The 19,098-nt window shown below is 39.5% G+C and overlaps 1 protein-coding gene across 1 annotated transcript in view; it reads right to left on the bottom strand.

The window, feature by feature from the left end:
* MYO1D (myosin ID) overlaps positions 1–19,098 on the bottom strand; it is a gene marked incomplete at both ends in the record, with an annotated part of 325,320 nt that overhangs the window by 218,606 nt on the left and 87,616 nt on the right. Inside the window, 4 exons of the mRNA XM_084238296.1 lie at positions 291–344; positions 2,011–2,176; positions 3,464–3,557; positions 5,510–5,718. Of these exons, the coding sequence (XP_084094422.1) occupies positions 291–344; positions 2,011–2,176; positions 3,464–3,557; positions 5,510–5,718 (523 nt within the window). The remainder of the gene's footprint in view (positions 1–290; positions 345–2,010; positions 2,177–3,463; positions 3,558–5,509; positions 5,719–19,098) is intronic.

The following is a 19,098-nucleotide window of genomic DNA, read 5'->3' as shown; positions in this document are numbered from 1 at the left end:
AACATAGTTAGAATTTCCTGTTTCAAAAGTTTTTCATGTCATTCAACTACTATCTACTAGTACTGTTCGACCAAGGCGGTCATCTGCCTGGCTGGTCATCTGCTGGCTCTTCCTAATTAACAGTCCCACTCTTGGAACTTAAGAAGCATACTGGAAGGATGTGTGCTCACGAGTGTGATGTCCTGCACCAGTGGAGGCCTGGGAGGCACATGAGAGGGGTGGGGCCCAATATGAAAACATTCATTTCCTGAGCAAGTAATTGGCCATCTGCATAACAGCAGATTACTAACCTGATAGAAAGAATGGAAGCTTCTTTCTCCTGGCTGTTGCACAATCACTCGCGACTACAACAAAACACATTAAAATGGTTAATCTGAGAACGTACCGCTAAAACAAAATGGAAGCGACTTTTCAGGAAATCCTACATGAAACAGTGCATTTAGACACCCTAAAGACCCATGGACAGTAGACATATAAGCAGAGACCCCCCTCTTTGGGGCTTTCTGTGTAATTTTTAATTCCCTAAACTTTCAGAGAAAGGTGTTATTTTGATTTTTTTTTTAACCTGAAACCTAATAGAATGTTTCTTAAGGGGTAAGAATTCTAAGTGGGGAGAATCAGAAAGGGATGTTAGGGAGGAATATTTTCAACTTTCTCTTCTCCAGATTCTGCTGGAATTTTAAAGAGCATTGTCACATACTATAACAGAATCAATTGAACAAGATCTGTCAATAGAGACCTCTGTCTTCAACGGTTTCAAAAAGACTGCAATTTAAGAGGGCTCAAAATGTATGTTCATTCCAAGGATTCTTTTTTATTGAGTATGTATATAAAGTGAAGTCATGCCATTTTAGGAAAAAAGACTAAAAATAACTGTCATTTCCTGTCTTTTTTCAACTGACTTTAATAAAACATGTATTTCCCTAAGAATCTGACTTCAATTTAACAAACAAAAATAAAGATTATACTGCATTATACCACCATGAAGGATGCTATGGCATGACTGGGGTGGGAAATCCTTAACTGAGAAGGCAAGTTAATTCCGACCCAAGGAAAATTCCAGGTGGAGACTTAATGTGGGAAAGGGCAATCTCAGCTGCAAAAACAGGCAAGTAAACTCTGAGTGCTCTCTTATACCACTTTCTGGTGGTCCCAATATGGAAGTTTTAATTGGAATCTTCTATACGTCAGGTCTAACATTCATGTGGGCAAATACAAACATATTCTCTTTCACTGACCAAATGCAGTATGCTTTACATTTGGTTCACAAGGTCCATTGATGTTACTAGTGATATAAAACAGTGAACAGAAACTAGAAGAAACTGAGATTTCACATGAATTAAAATGAAAACAGATGGAAGATGGTGATACAGAAAGAGAGTAAAACTGATCAGTACTAGATTGGTTTTTGTTAAATCCTACCCAGAAGTTGGCACATACTGATAGACCTCTTCCACTTTCCTCCAGCTCCAAACCCAAATCTTTTTTTTTTTTTAAACTTTTTCTTTAAGATTTATTTATTTATTTATGCAAGCACTGGGTACAGTCAGAAGCGCAGGAGGGTGAGAGAATTCACCAGAGCCAGAACGGGGAGCAGAGCAGGCAGAAGGACCAAAGTACACTGCTGAGGGGAGCAGCGGGCGGCAGGAGAGGTCTGCGTGCCATGTGGGACCCTCCTCTGGTGGTCAGGGAGCAGCCGGGGATCGAACCAGCACTGCACAGGCTGCGGGCAGCTTTGCAACCCAGCGCTCAACCGCTGTGCCACCGGGGAGGTCCCAAACCCAAATCTTTATCTAAAAAGTTTATAACTTTTCCAACTCGATATTGCAAATACTAATAAGAGAACACTAAAGGAGACTCTTGGCATGGAAAGATAATTGAGGAGCAGAAAGGAAGAAGGGGATGAAAAGCTACTCTGAAGCACTTGAAGAAATTCTATAAATATAATCAGGTTTTTAAAAAAACATTTAGCTTCATAAACATTACCCTCAGAAATTAAGCTGATTTTACCTTCTCTAATAAGTAGTTATTGATATGTCCTCCAATAGGGTCTCCCTTGAAATCAAAGTTGATATCCATGTATTTCCCAAACCTGCTTGAGTTGTCATTGCGATTGGTTTTGGCATTTCCAAAAGCTTCCAAAACACAGTTGGACTTTAGTAACATATTCTTCACTCTTTAACACAGAAAACAAAAGTCATTATAAAATGTTTCTGAGGTTTGATGAATGAGATTTGCAGTAAAACACATGCAAATATTTATACAGCGGTGCTGACCACAGCACTGTTTGGAAGAAAACAAAACAAAACCCTAAGTGTACACCAACAGGGACACTTCAATTCATGACTGAAAATAAACTTTTGTTTCCTAGTTTGTGTACTGACAGAGAGAGATATCCAGCATATATTAATGAATGAGAAGATGTAAAATAGTATGTACTGCAGGGTCTTTGTGTGTATGTGTATGCACACATGCATGTAAGGCATGCATGGGTTAGTAAATGTTTAAGAACCTGGAGGAGGGGCACACCTCCATGGCTGCCTCGCTGATGGGTAGGTAGGGTAGGATTTCAGGGAGCTTTCACCTTCAACACAACGCTCTAATTTTCAGTTTTTTTTCTTTTTAAAAGAACATTTTATTTACATAAGGATAAATGTGGAAAGAATGTTTTGGAAAGAATGGGTGTCACAGAATATGGTATTATTATTATTATAGTACTTGCTTACAAAGACTAGACTAGTAAGATTTATTAGCTAGTTATACATCATAAATGTGATTTTTATCAGTTTAGAGATTGCTCATTATGTTGCTTAAAGCCCTATGGAATCTCTCTGTATCAGTTGTTGAATGCATGCTTTGAATAAAGAACTCTAGCTTATTAAGCAAATACTATGTGCCAGGACCTGTACCAGCCCCGGGCAGTACAAGCAAGCTTTATTGCTCATTTGACTGTGAGCTGCAGCATGGTGTGGCAATGACATCTATTGAGAAAATGAATCCTAGCTAGAGTTGCTAATATCAGGGGTGATAATAATGGGCAGGTGTGGACCTATATCTCAGCGCCCCCCTTCACTCTAGGGAACCTAGAGCTTCCCAGGCAGAATTTAAAAGACAATCGGTGCAGTGGAAGAGAATTTGGACAATAAAACCCACCAATGTAATGTACCGACCACATCTAACATTTAAGGCAGCAGTTATAAACTAGAATTGAGAAGCTTTCATCTGTTTTGGAATAGCTTTATTTTGTTCTATATTTAGGTAAAGCTTATCATAGTAGTAAGATTTATCTATTAAAAACAAATACAGCAGAATGATATAAATAAAAGCACAAAAACAGTAGACAAAAACAATCACAGTAATTACATCATCAATAAATGCCTGAAACACACATGTTTAGGCCTGGCTAGGTCTATACAGAAAATGAGGTTCCCATCAGTTTCCCCCGCTACTGGACTGTCCTTACCGTTCAACTTCCGCTCTCTGGCTGGGGTTGGTGATGGCCGCAATATACTGCATGATGTACTTACTGGCTTCAGTTTTACCAGCTCCACTTTCCCCTGGTGGAAAAAATTGTGCAAACTGAACATTATAACTTAAAACAGGAGTCAGCTATTTTCTAATAGAATAATTTAAAAATTGATGTTAGTTATTTATTTAAGATCCCTTGGGTATCACTGTTGGCTCTTTTGGAGTTATTTCCCCTCTCTTGATATGGAGTTGGCTCTCACAGATCTCAACGTGGTGAAAAAGGGAAAACTACTGGGGAAGTACAATAACAGAGTACAAGTCAAGATTTACTTAGTTAAAAATATCAAGGGATAAAATGTGATGAACTAATTCCTTAGACTAAAGATCTAGAACTTAGAAGTGACTCAACATACTGCAAAAAAGACATGAATGATTCAAACAGCTAAGTTCATATAACCTTATTTTCTGTAACAGAATTTCTTTTAATAACAATGAAGTGACTCTTTCAAGGAAATTAAAGTTAGTGTGCTTTTAGTGAAGAAACAAAACAGCAGGTTCCAGGAAGATGGTGTCCCCAAAAGCATGACAACTGGTATAGCAGGGGCGGCGGCGGGGGTGGGGGTGGTGGTGAGGATGAATATATAACTATCTCCCTAATTTTTAGTGTTTGTCTCCTGACTCAGAAACTCCACTACTAGAAATTTAACATTATGGAAATACAGAAAAATGCTAACATAATCAAATAACAATAATCTTTAAAGGTTTTAAGATCATTTCTATAGACTATACTATGTGTCATAGTTAAAATCTAAAAATAATATTGCCTATCGGTAGAGGACTGGGTCAATCAATTACGATGCTACTATGTGAGAGACTACTATACAACTGTTAAAGAGAAACACCACTTGTACAGGTACTTTAATGTACCTGTATATTTTTAAAAGGTAAAACAAGTTATATAATACCCATTATAATTTCATAATTATACACGTAAATTACATCTCAATGTGTATTTGATTATACACTTGCACATACAGAGAAAATGTATGAAGGATAAACACAACATTATCTGCTGCTACTGATGGGATTTCATATTTAAATAATAATAGCCAAGGGGAAGGGACTTTTTGCTTTTGATTTATACAACTTAACATAATTGTTTGCTCTTTCCTAACCTCCCCTTACAACCAGTTGATATGGCTTTCCTAACTTGTTTTAATAAAATTAGCTTTAGCACATGACTCTTTAACTCCAACATTAAGTTAAGCTGTTCAATTCCTCTGACCTTTAATATTGTCACGTGTAAGATACAAACACAACTGTTCTACTTAACATTTAGAGAGTTGTTTTGATAACCCAAATGGAATAAAGATCACAAAGGTTTTTTTAAAAAGTATAAAGCCACTAATACAAATGTGAGGTGGTTCCCACAGTTGGAAGAGGCCACCCTGGGTCAGAGGGCAGACAAATTTCTTGTCTCCATTTCACTAGGCTGGAAGGGCTTAGCTTTACATAGAGTTCAGCTCCAGTTCTTGGGCACACGGAGGCTGTTGCTATCTCCCTCTTCTTTGGGCTGAACGCTCCAGTCCCTATCCTGATAGCCTCTCCCAGCCCCCAGGTCTCTCTGTAGCCCTTAACATTAGCTCCCATTCAACCATCTACAATGAGTTTATTTCTTCATTTTTGGTACCTCTGGATTTTATTTTCTTAGCTTCATTCTGTTATTTAAACTATTTCATTTTATAGTTTATTCAATACTTTTATGTGTCTGAAATGAAAAAAAGGTTTCCACACCAGTTCAGATTACAAAATTGACCAGAATTACATCTCAATGTGTACTGTAAATGAAGCAAAGAACTGAAGACAGTTAGAAATGACAAATAATTCAGTATTTAATGTTCATTACTTTTTAAAAAATCCCATAAAATTGTTTTAATTTCTACTTTTAAGAAAGATCTAATGAACCATTTGGATCCTCCAGGTAGTACCAACCCAAATAAGCTAACACATTTTGGAAGTACCAAGAACCCTCTCTAAATACCTGATATCATAATACAGGTGTCTTTTGATCGCCTCTTCATAGCCTTGTAAGCAGCGTCAGCAATAGCAAAGAGATGAGGCGGCCTCTCATAAAGTTCACGTCCTTTATACTGCTCAATTGTGTCTTTCTCATAGATGTTCAATGGCTTGTAAGGATTCACAGAAACCACGACTTCTCCAATGAATGTGTAGATGCGCCCTTTCTCAAATCTGCACAAAAGCAAAGGGGGAAAGGAGCTGTGGTTAGATGATAGAGAAACGCTATTTCTTTCCCATGAATCTTTTAGGAAAACTCAGTATCACAGAACAATTTCTGAACTGACATTTCACTGGTTCAGACTTCACTTTTAGAGACAATGCCTGAGGCTGTATGCTCTTCAGATGCTGCTGGTAGAAAAGAACAATAGGGGTTAAAGGTCAAGAAAAAGGAATTTAATTTTTTGGGTGGTTAAGAGATGTCCTATTTCCAAAATGCAAAAGGGCAAGAAAGTGTGTGTGTCAGGGGAGGGGAGGTAGATAAAACAGTTGAAGACAACCTAAGAATTCTAGAAGGAAAAGAAACTGAAGATAATGCAGGTCTTGAAATCCACTTAGCCAGATTTTCCACTACAAAGAAGACTGCCCAAATACATTTATTTCTTCTTCCTCTTGAAACCCCACTTTAATCTCAAGAAAGGAATAAACAGAAAAATCCCTATCAGAGAGAATGGTAGGAGACACTTTTAGTATGAATCAAATTCATTTTTAAAATGCTTAAAATTCCACTGGGTCGCTATACCATTACTTAATCGCTCCTCTCCTTCCTGCTATTGTAAACAATACTACAGAAAACATTAGGCACATAATCATACAAATCAACACTTTTATTTCTGTGGGACAGATTCCTAGGAATGGGATAGCTGTTAGGAGGCATAAATATTTTTAAAGGCAATGATCCCACCTCTTCCTTATAGAAAAGGCAAAAAAGTCACCCCATATGTAATTTGTACGTATCACTGTATGTATAAATATTTTACAAATGAACACACAAGCATGGAAAAAATACAAAAGAACATGTTAAGTTTTATATATTCTTTATATATTGATTATATAATATGATGATGAGAGTGAAGGCCATGTGGGTGGTTGGGAGGAAGCCACAGGAACAAAGTACAAAAGAGCAAAAAACCCTAGCATATATGATATGGCTACAAAACAAAGTCTAGAAACTCATCTATATTCACTCTTTATCTATAAGCATAAGCATATGAATGAGTGCTAGACCATTGACCAAATGGATGCTTCTACACAAGTGCTACTAACACTCCATTTGCCAAGAGGCATAGGTAAACATGGAGCTCGAGATCAAGAGCTGAAGGAAGGAAATGCCCCACCGGGCAAAGTGCTGGTTCATGAAACACAGCCCAGGTCCTGAGCACTTCTGCTGAGGGGTCAGGGTGGGCAGAGAAATAACTAAGCATTTGGGAACAAAAGGCAAGAACCTTGAACTTCCTTTACACTGTCATAAAGGCTGACAGCTACAATTTGGAGTGGAAATAATCATGCTGGTATGTCAACAATAAATTAAAGTGGGCCTCCCTGATGGCCTAGGGGTTAAGTCTCAGCATTGTCAATGCCAGGGCCTGAGTTCGATCCCCGGCCAGGGAGCTAACCGACATGGTGCAGCAGACCTCTCCTGTCTCACCTGCTGCTGTATTTCAATAGATCTGCCTATTCTGCTCCCCACGCTGCCTTTGGTGAATCCTTTGACCCTGCGCACCTCTGACCTGCACACCAGTTCTTTTATGCAAAAATAACTAAAAAAAAAAAAAAAGGCAAAAGTTTTGTCAAGCAATTACTATCTAATTAAATAAGTGTCTATTAACCACTTTCAGGTTTCCTGTGCATTTTTTTACAGTGGTTTTCTTATGCAATCTCCCTATTGTTAGAAAGTTTATGTGGTAGCTAAAAGCACCAACCCCGGAGTCCTTCAGCTGGGTCTGAAGACTCATGGTGCAAACTAACAACGGTAAAACCTTGTGAAAGCTACTTAAGCTCCATGTGTTTCAGCTTCTTAATCTGTAAAATGGTGATAATTATACCCTTCTCTCCCTCTGGCACTGAGTATTTAAAAAAAAGGCAATTAATCTTTTGCTTCCAATTATTTACCACATGAAGGAGATTTCTAATAAATGCTTTTATTTTATTAACATTGCCACTTAAGTCACAGCAATCACTACACACAAGGAATTAATTCAATGACCATAATCTGATTCCCTGCCTCAGCCGTCAGTCAACCACGTCACAAGCAAAATGTCTATATAACACAAGCTCAAAGACCACAGAAATAATACAAACATAAGGGTCACTATTCAAGCTTTTCTGGCTTAACCTGCAAATTTGCAGGACACGCTCAATAATTACCTTCAAGGATAAGAATGAAAGGACAAGAATTCTTTGTTTTACCAAGCACTATCCCACTGGGGGCGAGAAAGAGAAGGGTGTTAGGGGAAAAATTTTTCTCGTGATCCTGGAACCCCGTGCCAAGAGCACATAACATATATGATTAAAAATGTTTTAATCATGATTAAAAATGATTAAAAATCACATAACATATATGATTAAAAATGTCATCTAAGATTCCAGGTCCGTCTAACCATGTGCTTTGTCTGAAATTCCATTTTATTTCAGATGGAATGCTTTATCAAAACTGCTAAGCCTTGTTTGTTAGACACTTAAAGTTCACGTATAATATTATCAACTGCATACCTATTAATTTGAAGACAGTGCAAAAGTTCAACAAAAGTTCAAAGGTACCAAATAAAATGCAATGCTTCAGCAATTTACAAGACGTCAGAAGGTTATCTTATTTGAAACTCAGCTTGGTTATTAAAGAGGAAATTTTCAATCTGATTAGATCCTACGATCACCACTAGATGGTGCTATATATACACTTTAAAAGCAACTCAATCAAGATTTCCACTCCCCTTGGAATGCCATAGTGGATGAAGTAAGTACTAGGTGATACAGTCACCTGCTTGGTTTGCCTCCAGGAGGAACTGCAGTAATTATCCTAAATGATGGGGTGATGCCATCTCTTACAAGAGACTATGGAAAGCATTTTTAAGACCAACGTGTGCAAACCTTTAATGATAAACTTATAATTAAATCTTCAAATATTCAATATCTACTTTGTGCCAGATAGTGGGCCTGACTGGAGATTAAAAAAAGAAATAAAGAACAAGGAAAGCCTTGTAAATAAATAACAAGACAACATGATAGATGAAATAATAATAAAGGCATATACTGTGGTAGCCAGGATGATCACAACAAAGCCCTTTCAATGAGGAACCCTAAAAGAGTAACACACTCCACAGCAGCGCACACAAGCTCTTTTGTGTTCTGGCCTCCACATTTCTCTTCACTTGACTTACCTAACTCCTCACAACACACTCACCCATTAAAATCTCTCTGCCTCCCCAGTCCCTGTGAGCTCACTCCTGCTCTCACAGTAACAAGCTATTTAAAGTCCCAGAGGGCAGAATGCTTTCAAGGCTTTCCCAGGGGGTTTATTCTGCTTCAGATACCCTTTCCCCACCCAGTCTCTTCTTCCCCATCTGCTTGGTAGAGTGTCACTGCTTTCCTTCTTCAAAAACCGGCATCAGCTTCTTTAGAAAGCCAGTGTTTTCCCCTCTCCCAAATTTTATTTGAGATGATTAGATTTCAAGTGTACCCTTAAGACTTCTAAGTTAGTTTCATCTAGTAGAAGAATTCAGTTATCCTTGACTGACTTATTTAACTACAAGGAATCAATTATAATCAAGAGACGTTTCCCCCCTCCACTGCAGCACAGGCCCACAAGTAATGTTCTGGACACCAGCCGGGTGTCCCACAATTCAACTCAATTCTGACACTGTCGAGACAGCATTAGAGTCCACAAGCTAAGGGTTCAGTCCTACAAGACTAAGAGCAATCTTCAGGTGCTAACAGCCAAGTCCAGGTTATCACCTGTGCTCTGAATCACCAGCTACTGATTGGAGGTTCTCACAACCCCCTCCTTGGAATTCAGATACAAGACCCAGAGCTAGAGCAACTCACAGAATTCAGAGAAACATTTTACTTACTAGACCACTGGTTTATTATAAACAGACTACGCACAGGACAAGGCATGTGGGAGGGGCATGTAGGTTCCCTGTCCTTTCCAGGCACACCACTCTCCCCTGCTTATACCTGCTCACCAAAGCAGCAGCTCTCTAAACCTTTTGGCTTTTTTATGGAGGCTTCATTACATAGGCCTTAATTCACTAGTCATCAGCAGTTGATTCATACTCTAGTCCCTCTCCCCTGGAGTTTGGGGAGCTTGGGGAGAGCAGATCTTAAGTTCTACCCCTCTAATCTCATAGTTGGTTCTCCTGGCACCAAGTGCCCATCCTAAAATGAGAGTTCAAAGGTTACCTCATTAACATGACAAAACACACCTTGATTGCTCTCATTCTTTAGGAAATTCCAAGGATTTTAGGAAATCTGTGCCAAAAAAAAAATGGGTCAAAGACCAAATACATATTTCTCAGTATAAGTCACTGCATCACATAGGATTCTGCAGATGTCATCAATATATGATCCTAATGATGGCCCAATCCAACATGGCTGGTGCCCTTATGAGGAGGAAAGTGCCTGTGAAGACAGAGATTGACAAGGAGGGCACCATGTGGAGACAGGTAGCTTGGGACAACCCCAGATGTGCCAAAATTCGAGGGCCACCACTAGAAGGCAGGAAGAAGCAAGTAAGGATTTGCCTCCCACAGGTTTCAAGGTGCTGACATCTTGACTTGAACTTCTAGGCTTCAGAGCTGTGAGACAATAAATGTCTGTTGTTCTAAGTCACCCAGTTTGTGGTAATTTGTCATAGCATCTCTAGGAAATGCATACAAGTAGTTACAGCAAAATAAATTCAACAAAATACACCTCTATCTCATGTTTAAAGAAATGCAATAACACTGAAAATATGATATAAATTTTCACCCACAGATCAGGAGTCTTGATGGTGAACAATGTTAGTAAGAATAAGATATCACAGGGATCTTCCCATCATAGGTACAATCTTAACTGGTCTTGTAAGAGGGTGGTCCCCAGGAAAGGGGGAGGTTCCCTGCCCCACCCAAGGGAGGGTGGAGCTGAGCAGGAAGAGGAGAAGCTGCAGAAGAGACTGAGGAAGGAAGCAGGATGGAGCCAGGAGACCTGGAGGAGGCGCATGGAGCCTAGAGACATGTGAAGAAACTGCGCTTGTCTTTTGGTTGTGGACTGGGGTGAGACCCATGGGGAGGTGACAATGGCAGCTTTTATCTTGATATTGATTTTGCTCTTTTCCTTCTGGGCTTGTCTGGTTGTTTCTGACCCTTTTCTGTGGGTCCCCACTGGAAGATGCTTTAGACTTGTGGCAGGCTTTGGGGCCTTGTTCTGGGCCAATCCCATATGGATGGAGATTTACCCACAAGGGGATGGGTAACTTTGGGTTCTTCATTTAGAAACTAAATTCTTTGCCTTTCCTGTATTGTTTCCTAATTAAAGTTCCTTCCCATTAAAGTCTCATATGTTTTGTGTTGATGCGGCGAATGGCAGAACCCATTTAGAACAGGCAAGTTTGCGGGGTTTTGGGCTGCCCCTCTCCCTGTCCTATAACAGTCTCAATCCCTTTCAATCCATTCTTCATACAGCAGGAGGTACAGCCTTAAAATATAAATGTAATTGCTCAGTCCAGCCCTTAAATCTTTTCAATGGAAAGTCTCAATGTCAAGTCAAACTGACACTCAGGTATTTGCTCATCTCATGCCAGAATAAAACAAGTTGTTTTGCTCTGGCCCAGAATAAAAACAAGTTCTTTTTCCATCTAAACTTCCTCTTAGCCCCCATCATCCCATATTTATTCCTTTATATAGTAGTTATCACAAGTAGTTTCTTGGTTTTTGTCTGTCTCCAGGGGAAGAGAGACCAACTACATCTATCTTGTTCAGTGCTTTATCTTTAGCATGCAGTGTAGGGCCTGGAATTTAGGGGGAGATGGCTATATATTGGATGAATGAAAAAAATAAAGGAATGAACAAGTGAGCCTCCAGCCCACTCTGTTCTCTTAGAAATGGCTTTGCATCCTATTTATAGGGGAAAATATCAAGCTATTGTGTGAAAAACTTTAAATCTTGACCATTTTTCTCTATTTAGTTTTACTTCTCTTTTTTCTGCTGACTTTCAAAAATGGGGCTGAGGGAGTATTAAATATAGCAAGCTATTACCTAATTTTTAAAAGATGTGCCAATTCCCTGTCCCAACAGAAAACAATCTTTTTTTTTTCTGAAATAGTATATTTTTTTATTTTTAAAATAAATTTTATTTTTATATTCCCCATACAATTGCAACCCCCTTATTTTGACCCCAATCCCTCCCCTCCCCACCCCCAACAGAAAACAATCTTATCTCTCTTCATGTGGGGCAGCCTCATGTAATCTGGATACAAATAGCAATTTTTATTCTAGGAAAACATAATTAAAAGGTACCTACTCCAACTCATCTTCTGAGATAGATTTTTCACTGTTGGAGGAGGAAGTTACCAAATAAGTGGGGTTGACTGGTGACTGGCGGTATCGGTACAAACCCACAGTGTATGGGAAAGAGGGGTAGGAAGTGAGAGGGAGTTGGAGATGCACACATATTTCCTAGCTTTCAGGAGAGAGCTGAGAAGCAATGACACACATACCTTGGCTTGTAAACATTATTCTTCTTAACTAATAGGACCCAGAGCTCTGAGAAGAACAGCTGATTCCAGAGCTGAGCAGGGAAAGTACGAGATAGTCATCTTAGTCATCTGGAATATCTTGTTGAGCCAGAAAGTAGGGAAGTACTCAAAGAATAACAGGGACATGTCAAAAGGACCCAAAACCCAGCCTGAATGGTCTCCCACTGGCCAAACCTAGGACCACATAACATTGACTAAACACATACATTGACTAAATAAGAAACTATGAGTTTATACTGATACAAAAATCAATGAGAAGGAAAAACTATTCCTTTGAGTAGAATGCCAAGAAATTCAGAAGGACTGATATGGGTTACAAAAGTATCAGTGTATGCTAAAACTAGCAGTTGACATTTTAATAGGAAAACGATATTTACATACCTCAAAGTATGTTCTCCCCTCGAATTACTTATTAATTACAAAGGAAAAGACAATGACAGTGGAAAAAAGTGACCAGTTAAGCCAAGTTATCAAAATGAATATCACCAATGTTGAAACAAATTCACAGAGTCACTTGTGATGGTTAATTTTATGAGTCGGATTGACTGGGACTTGGTCAAACATTATTCTGAGTATGTCCCTGGGGGTGTTCCTGGGTGAGAGTAACATCAGAATTAGCAGGCTGGGTAAAGCAGATAGCCCTTGGTAAAGCAGAGGCAGGTGAGCCTCACCCAATTCCTTGATGGCCTGATTAGAATAAAATGGTGAGTAGAAAAAGAATTCCTTCTCAGATCATGTTCAGTGAAGTAAGCCAGGAAGAAAAAGAAAAATACTGGATGGTCTCACTCATAGCAGGAATTTAGAAAACACAATTAAGGGATCAGGAAAAAGACTAATTATGATAAAGTAAAAATCAAAATGCAACTATGAACCAGAGACACACTGGGGGGGGGGAGCAGAGGGGGACAGAAGAGAGTAGGATCTAAACAAGGGGGGTGGGAATTTTACAGAGACTATAACCAAAATGGAAATACATACATTGTACAAAAATGAAAAATGATGTAAAAAACATATAAAAGAAAAAAAAAAGAGAATTCCTTCTCTCTGCCTGCCTGACTGATATGGGACATAGGTCCTTTTTGTGCCTTTGCAGTCAGACTCAAACAAGACCTACAGTGTAGGCTTCTGGGTCTCTAGCTCACTAACCACTGGTTTTTAGCTTCTCAGCCTTCCGTGATGATGTAAGCCAAACACCCTCTTTATACACATATACCCACTGGTTCTATATCTCTGAAGAATCTGGACAAATACAGATTTTGATACTAGAGGTGTTTCTAGAGGAGCAGAATTTAATCTAAATTGGTTCTGGGGGGTTTCTGACATTGGCATTCTCACTTTTTTAGATTTAAAGTCACTAATGATTCTATTTCCAGTAGTTAAGAGAGCACTGACAGATAGTCCATGGTGTGACCTGGCAATAGAGATATACAAGTTATCTCCATTGGATAGTCCCAGTCAACCTCTTATAAGAAGTAAGGAGCTGGGTGACTGTGAATATGATACCTGTAACATTTTGGAAAAACTTACATGTACTACACATACATGTTACATATACTACATATACATGTTACTGGACAGAATATGAATCAAATTCCTAGCTCAAGTTCCACAAAATACCCTGAAAGCTTTGCTGTGTTCTGAAGATGAGCCTTATTTTCAGAGCTGAGGACCCAAATACAGTGTGCCTCTAGAGAGGATGCAGAGAGCAGGGCATGACAATCACTTCTGTGGTATCTGCCAAAAAGCACATGACCTGAATCCAATCAGGAGGGAACATAGGACAAACCTAAATTGAAGGACATTAAATAAAATTAACTGGAAAATGTCATAATCAAGAAAACAGAGAAAGGCTGAATAATACCCCAGATTATAAGAAATTATTGAGACATAACAACAAAACATAGGCACACTCTTAGCTTAATCCCAGACCAGGGGAAATAACTATGAAGGATATTACCAGGATAAATGAGAAATCTGACTAGGATCTATGAATTAGATACGAGAACTGAGTCTAATTACAGTTCCTGATTTGTATCATTGATGTGGCTTTCTAAGAGGATGCTCTTGTTCTTAGGAAATATGCTCTGAATTATTTAGTGGTAAACGGGCACAATGTCTCCAATTTACTCTCAAATAGTTAAAAAAAGAATTACATGTGGGTACAAAAATACTTACAAAGAGAAATCCAAAAACAAGTAGAGCAAAATGTAAACAATTGGTAAAGAATAAAAGGAAGTTTCTTATAGTAGTCTTGCAAATTTCCTGTGTTTATAATTATATTGAAATTAAAAGTTGGTAATAAAAATATACAACTTCTAAACTTCTTTATAGCAGGTTTAAATTCTTATTAATTTATTAATTCTGAATAGGCAATATATACTCTTACTAAAAAGATTCAAAAGATATAAATGAATAGTGAGAATTCTTTCTCATCTTTCCTACACCTCCACTCATCTGAGATAACCAGTGTTACTGGTTTCCTGTGACTTCTCCCAGAATGATTTTATGCATAAATATGTGCATACATTTTTCAACATTTTTTTTCATATAATTAAAATATATAGCTTGGAAATGGTTTCATGTAAGTAGAAAAAAAGCTTCATTATTTTCCTGCCTGGATGGTGTTTCATTTCACAGTTGAATATACAATAATATACTTAATCAGTCTCTATTGGACATTTAGATTGTCATCAACCTTTAGTTGCTATGAACAATGCCACCATAAATATCATGGTACCTATTTCTTCCTGCACATGTGCTTGCAAACCTGTAGAGCACATTTCTAAAACTGAAGCTGCTGGTTCAAAGGATATGTGCAATTTATATTTATGAATTATTGCCAAATTATTCTCCAAAGAAGTTGCATCAATTTATATTTCCACCTGCAACATCTCAGTTTCTGTTTCCTGGGTGTAGATTTTTTAATGAACAATGCAGGTACATTTCAAAAGGACAGTCTATATTGCACTTTTATTTTCCAAGTACATAAAACTTTGACCCCTCTCTCTACTGACACACCAAACTTAAGCAATGTTCATTAGCTTTCTGCCAACTTTCAATAAGGGTCAATTTACCTTCCCTAGCTCAGATGCGAATCTCCCCAAGGGCAAAGGCATCTTGTTTCTGCTTCTTCTGGTGAAATTATGACCTCCATGGGAAGGAGTCCACTCATTTTATCTCATTAGATGCATTTACATTTCTGAGGTGGGCAGGGACTATGTCCTACAAAGATTATGAGCTTTGGAGTCATACTGTCCTGGAGCCCTGGCTTGGAATCCTGGCTCTGTGAGTTCTGACTGTGTCAATTCATAAACATCCAAGGAACTAATAAGTGCCATGTGCCAGGCATTATGCCAACAGCCTGGGTTACAAAGCAGAATAAGGCATGGTGTTACTGTAATCAGAGATTTATATGAACAGACAGACATGTAGTAAGAACAATGATAGAGGGTTTAAATGACATTTTTAAATTTATCATTCCCCTCTTGCTCCTCACATACTTTCTTCTTTCTCTCCCCCTCCCCCATCCCTGTCTGTCTGTCTGTCTGTCTGTCTCTCTCTCTCTTTCACACACACACAGCTTCCCTCTCTCAGAGGTTGTTTCAGAAAAAGATTTAAGAGAATAACAAAAGAGGGCCTCCCTGGTGGTGCAGGGGTTAAAAACAGCACTATCTAGCTATCGCCAGCCACTTCAGCAGGAAAGATGCCAGGCCAACCCACATGGCTCAGCGGGTCTCTCCTGGGCCTTTCCTGTCTCTCCTGATGCTCCCCTCAGCAGTGTACTTCAGTAGATCTGCCTGTTCTGCTCCCTACTCTCTCTGGTGAATACTCTTCACTCCACCCCACCCCAGCCCACACCTCTGGCCTGCACCCCACATGTATAAATAAATAAATCTTTTTAAAAAAGAGAGCGAGAATAACAAAAGAAAGGTGTTATGGAAGCTTACAGAAGGGATACCTAACCTAGCTTTAGGAGTGGGAGGATTCAAAGAAGACATCCTAAAAATCAGGTTGCTTGACATCTGAATTATTTATGTACTAATACATCTCCATACAAGCAGTTCTAGGCACTTCTTGGTTTATATCTGCAACAGAAGGTTTCACATTGGTCTTCCATTAACATACTAAAGAGAATACTTGAGAAGCACTAGCACAGCCCGCCTGGGCCCCCAATAGCTGAGGAAAGGGTGTGTTGAGAAAGTATGTTCTGAACCTGACCACAGTTAGCACTACCTAGCTCTATGGCAATGTGTAAGTTCACCTCTCTGTGCCCCACTTTCTCCCACTGACAAGTGAACAACATTAGAATCTACCAGGCATGGCTGTTACATGAAACGAGGTACTCTGCTCCTTGGAGCACTTGGGCACGGTGCTGACACGTATAAGAGAGCAGGATCAGAAATAGCCTTTTTCGCTGAATTTACCGTCAGCTGTCTGAATGGCAGGGACGACTGTCCTCCACTGAGTCCACTGTCTGGTGTGCTGCCCTGCAAGGTGCTGTGTTTATCCTCACGGGAAGGGTCACTTCTGCTACTGCAGTGACTCCTGATCCAGCTTGGTAAATTATCAGGAAATAATTCTTCCAGGGACCCTCTAAAGGGTCTCAGTTTTCCACAGGATGCTAGAAACTAGGTAGGGCTACCGGCAGGTTTGACTGATGTCTCAGTTCATCTCTTGGTTTTCTTCTCCAGAGCAACAGCTCTTCACAAAAGCAGCACAAAAAGGCAGTTAAACCAGAAAGTGTGGTCAGGAGATGCCTGGTTGCATTATTTTATCTTTAAACAAAGTTTTTTTATGATGGAAAAACCTTGGTTTTGAATATGCATTTTAAGGTAAGGATTGTAAGGATTGTTTCTTTAAACATGTCTATTATATAGTAAGGTATGGATGCTCTTGCTGTCTTTAATTTTATTTGTACTCATTTGCTCATTCATTCTATGCAGAGTACTCTGCACCCTTGTTCCAAGTGCTGTCCTGAGGCTCTGGGGAGAGAAAGATGAGGCAGAAACGTTTTTACCCTGAGGTAGGGCAATGACAGACAAGAAATAGGGGCTCTGGGCAGAGGCAACCAATAGTGTAGGCCCCCGTGGAGGGAGGGAGCTGGTATCCGAGGAATCCAGAGCAGGACAGTGTGACCATTCCAGAGAGTGGGCAGCAAGGGATGTGAAGGAAGAGGATTGTGGGCTGGGGGCTTAGGGGTTCTTGAGTTTATCTCAAGGGTGGTTTTTAAATGTTGATCACTTCTGATTTTAAAAGGCCTCCTCCGACTGCAGGGTGGGAAGGGCTGAGTGCCTGGTGATGGAGAAGTGAGTAGGCTACTGCCTTAGAGCTGGGGGAGGGCTGACTGTGGCTGAGGCTGGGATGGTGCAGTGGAGAGATGAGGTAGGGAAGCTTTGAGAGCAGACAGAACTGATTAGACAGGATAACTTACTGGAAGTGAGAGGTGACAAAAAGGGAGGCGTCAAGGTTTCTCACAGGACTGACAGGGCAGATTATGATGCTGGATGTTAATGAGAAGAGGGACTGCAGGGGATGATCAAAATATCAGAGCTGAATGAGATTCAGACAGGCCATGTGGTTTTGAGGTACCTGCATTTTCTCATGCTTCTTTCTTGCGCCACATAATTAAACCTGATCTTTTAGACAGAAAGTGAGCAACACTGAGGATGGCAAACCCAGAGCAAGTAGACAACCAGAAAGCCTCAGCTGTCATGGGTAAAAATGCTATAAGGAGACCACAGGGTCCAGTGCCCAACTTAAAAGAGAGGACTTTTAAAGAGATTGTGGATCTCTATGTTCTAGTTTAAATATTTCCTCTAACTGAATTTAATCATGTCAAGTTACTCACTGATTCTACTTTCCTGGCATAAAAAGATGGCAGAAACAAACAATACATTCTGCTCAGGAAAGACTATCAATTAAGGTCCAGGTACCGTGGTTTTAAAGAAATACAATGGCAGGCTCTTCCTATGCTGTCTAAATCTCCTGACTATGACAGACACTTTTACCAAACGTCACAAATCATTCACCTGGCAAAAGGAAGCAGAACACTTTAGAGAATATTTCAGTGAAAACAAGATAAGTTTCAAGGATATAAGGAGTGACCTGTCAAACACGGCATAGCAAATCATGCTGGCTGGGCTGACATCTGTAAACAGACTGCTTTTCAGTTTTGTTGTTGTGTCTGCTCTGTAGTGGGAGCCTGAAAGGGGTTCAAATTTCAAGTCTGCCACTGCCATGAGGAGCACATGGCCTTGCAGGGCACTCAGGTCAACCAGTCACTTTACGATGGACCAGTCTCCACCACTGCTGCCAGGATGGCCCCCCTGGGGAAAGAATCACTGCCATGTCCCAGTACCTGTAATTTCAACACACTGTGCAAAATGAACCCCCAAATGGTTACATTTTCATCAGGAGATTAGAGAAGGTTCATAACCTTACTAAACACACAGCATGGAATGCAAAAATTGTCTGTTTTGGCCACCATTTGCCACCCTGTAGATTTTAAATTGTGTTTAATTATTTAATTGGATGTTTGATTTTGTTAAAATCCTGGTAGAAAAAATACAGATTGGTGAACTAGTCACAGTAAAGTCACAATATGTGACCATAACAATACTCAGAAACCACAGACCCTCAGAGCAACAGATGTATGTTTAATATTCACATGCATTTCGAGCTAGTAAAAAAAAATGTAATATATTTTCTTCTGTCAGCATATGACAATCAAACTGCATTATTTATCTATGAAATGATGAGTAGTAAGCACAAGCATGAAGAGGTAGATGAAATTACAAGAATGAGTACCTATTAATAACATGATG

This window comes from Talpa europaea, assembly GCF_964194135.1.
Source record: "Talpa europaea genome assembly, chromosome: 7".
Lineage (NCBI taxonomy): Eukaryota > Metazoa > Chordata > Mammalia > Eulipotyphla > Talpidae > Talpa > Talpa europaea.
The sequence above is the reverse complement of the archived record's forward strand: the minus strand, read 5'-3'. Positions and strand labels throughout refer to the sequence as shown.